General features: G+C 40.0%; 1 protein-coding gene across 1 annotated transcript in view; it reads left to right on the forward strand.

The window, feature by feature from the left end:
- The window catches only part of LAMA3 (laminin subunit alpha 3), a gene marked incomplete at its 5' end in the record, with an annotated part of 261,166 nt that extends 259,052 nt beyond the window's left edge, over positions 1 to 2,114 (forward strand). Inside the window, one exon of the mRNA XM_019526339.1 lies at positions 428 to 2,114. Within this exon, the coding sequence (XP_019381884.1) occupies positions 428 to 573 (146 nt within the window). The remainder of the gene's footprint in view (positions 1 to 427) is intronic.
- Between the last annotated feature and the right edge of the window lie 712 nt (positions 2,115 to 2,826).

Raw genomic sequence — 2,826 nt, forward strand, 5'->3', positions numbered from 1 at the left:
AGAGACCAACACAGCTACACTGAGATTCCCTGGAAGGTTTGGGGAGCAATAGGAAAAAGGCTAAGGGAAATGTAGCTATAGACATTCAGGCCTATATCTACATTTCCTCCTTTTTCATTTACCCAAGCTGAGGAGAAGGTGCTCAGCCTGGGTGAAATTGGGAGGGCTCAGAGCCATCAGCCACTACCTAAATAAAAAGCAAAGCATGGGAAAGTGCACCGTAATCTACCACAGGGAAGTAATGTAGATCAGTATGGAGTGTTAGTATCACCTTACACTCTGACAACCAGCACTAGCCTATCCAATTGTCTCTCATAAATAAGACCTACCAAAGAAAACTTTGTAAGTCCACTAACATGAAATATTCAGTGTTTTGCAAAATAGCTTATACCTTATTAATTTGTTCCTTTTCCCCTTAACTTTACAGCAAATTTAAAAACACCATGGCTTCCTGTGCAGGACTCGTTCACTGGCTGTGTAAAGAACATTAACATTAATGACAAGTCCGTCTCTGTCAGCAAAATGTCAGATGTTCACGGTGTAATCAGCTTGCGTGGATGCCCTGTCACTTAACTTTGCCATTTCTTGTTAAGGGAATTACTTGTACACTCATTGGACTGAATCTCCAGACATACTGTGTGTATTAATGCAATATGAGTTCACCTTTGCTGATCACTGTGTTACTCTTGTTAATCATATTGTTAAAAATGACTTATGAATTCTTTTGGAATTGTGGACTGTGCCAAAGCTAATTGAAAGTGTTGGCTTTGTAAGATTCCTTATTAAATTGTATTGCTTTCCAAGGTAATTCATTACATGTGTGAGATATATACATAAAATATCAAATGGAATTGTATGTACACACTGTAGGCCAAACTCTGCTTTAGCCACACACAGGTATAATGAGAATAACTCCATTGACTTAACTTGAGAAATGTGGATATATGCTGGACACAGTGGGAACAGAATCTAGCCTAATATAAAGAATTTTATAAAAATATAAATGTTTTTGGGTTGATAGACCTATTGTTTATACTGAAACGTACATTAACATGAAAAATAGTAATAATATAAATGGAATTTGAAGCACTTTAAAGAGTGGAACTCTGGGAATTTGTTGCAGTGCTAGGAGTTCTGGGGCCAAATAAATTCAGTATACTTTAAACGTCTTCCATAAATAAAATTAAAGTTTTTATTTGGTTGTTAAGACAGTTTTTTAATGGGGCCTCCTCTTTTCATTGTGTTGCTTATATGTGGCCAGACCCTGCTTGCCTCATGCAAATAGACCTACTGGCTTCCATGACATGAGCTGTCTGAGGAAACAGAGCAAAACTGATTTCATATTCTTTGCTCAGGAGGATTGAGTTACATGAAACACTTCTAATACCAAATTTCTCCCTATTGATTTCAAGAACAGGAATGATATTCAGTGTGTTTTCCTAATGAAGTGAAGACAAGATAGATTAATGGAATTAGACAGGTGTAAGTCAACCAGGTGCCCAACACAGTTGCAATAGATGGAGGCAGCAGCTGTGGTATGGCTGTGGCTGCAGCTGCTATTTTTCAGGCCTTCCTCAAGTTGGTGCCAAAGGCTGCTACCCCAGTTGCTCTGCCTTAGTTACACTACTGTAATCAGGGCTGTCCAACCGGCACCTCAGGAGCCACCTGCAGCCTGCAACTATGAATGCCCAGCCTGGCTCCAGCCCAAGTGCTGCTCCTCCTACTGCAGGGTCTCAGGGCTCCCTGTACTTCTTCCAGCTTCCCCATTTCTGCCCCTGCTCCTGGGAGAAAGGGGGGCTACAGCTTGTGGCCCTGGATGTGCACCCCCTGGCTGCTCAGAAGTTGGAGAGCCCTGAAGTAAATCAAAAGATCAAAACACATTCTGCAGCTTCTAATATATGTAAAGAAAATGTTATTGTTACCTTTTATATCGCTAGCAAGTTTTCCCTAAAATTCTTTCCTAGTTCATCTTACAACAGTTTTACATTTTATTTGCCAGAGTGTGTACTCTTTTATTTTCCTCATTAGGAGTTGCCTGCCATCTCTTGAACGAAGCCTTTTTTCTGTTTATTGCTTCTGCAGTTGTGCCAGTAACCATGCTGGCTTTCTTCTGGGCTGGTTCCCGTTTTGGTATGCATTTCCTCTGTGCCTCAAATGGTGTTCTTAAGCAGTTCCCATGCTGCTTGCAAATTATTCAGCTCCTCAGGGGCCCCTTTTAACTAGCTTCCTCATTTTGGTATTATGTCCTTTTTCAGAGTTAAAGTCTACTGTAGGAGATCCTCTTCTAGTATCCCCTTCTACATGGATGTCAAACCCAGCTGCACTGTGGTCACTACTGCAAAGCAGTTTAGTAACACTTAACCTTTGCATCAAATCTTGTGCACTAAAGACTAGGTCAAGAATGGACTTTCCTTCAAATAACCTGGGAACAAGCAGAGTTAAATCACTCCCAGGAGAATTTTTCCTGGGAGAATGAATGTCTGTACATGTTCTTAGTTAACAGAAGGCATTTCCCATTTCAGGAAAGAAAAAAGTTAAGTAAATAGAAAACTGTTTGGGGAATGTTTCTAGCAGCTCTCCCAAAGCCTACCATACTATTCCTTGAACAAATCTAGGGTTACAATTCCCTTGTAGGTAAGTTAATTTTACCAGGGCTAGTCTACTGTTGACTACAATGAGTGGAAATGTATTTAGAAAAAGAACTTGAGGGAACGAATGATTTAGTAAGCATTATTTTAGGAGCTGACTGACCCTAACATGTGACATAATTATGTTGTGAAATTACTTCTGTTCTATTATTTCTTCAGTCATTTTGATCCCATAGCA

This window comes from Gavialis gangeticus, unplaced genomic scaffold (genome assembly GCF_001723915.1).
Source record: "Gavialis gangeticus isolate Ggan-Ray unplaced genomic scaffold, GavGan_comp1, whole genome shotgun sequence".
In the NCBI taxonomy this organism is placed as follows: Eukaryota; Metazoa; Chordata; order Crocodylia; family Gavialidae; genus Gavialis; species Gavialis gangeticus.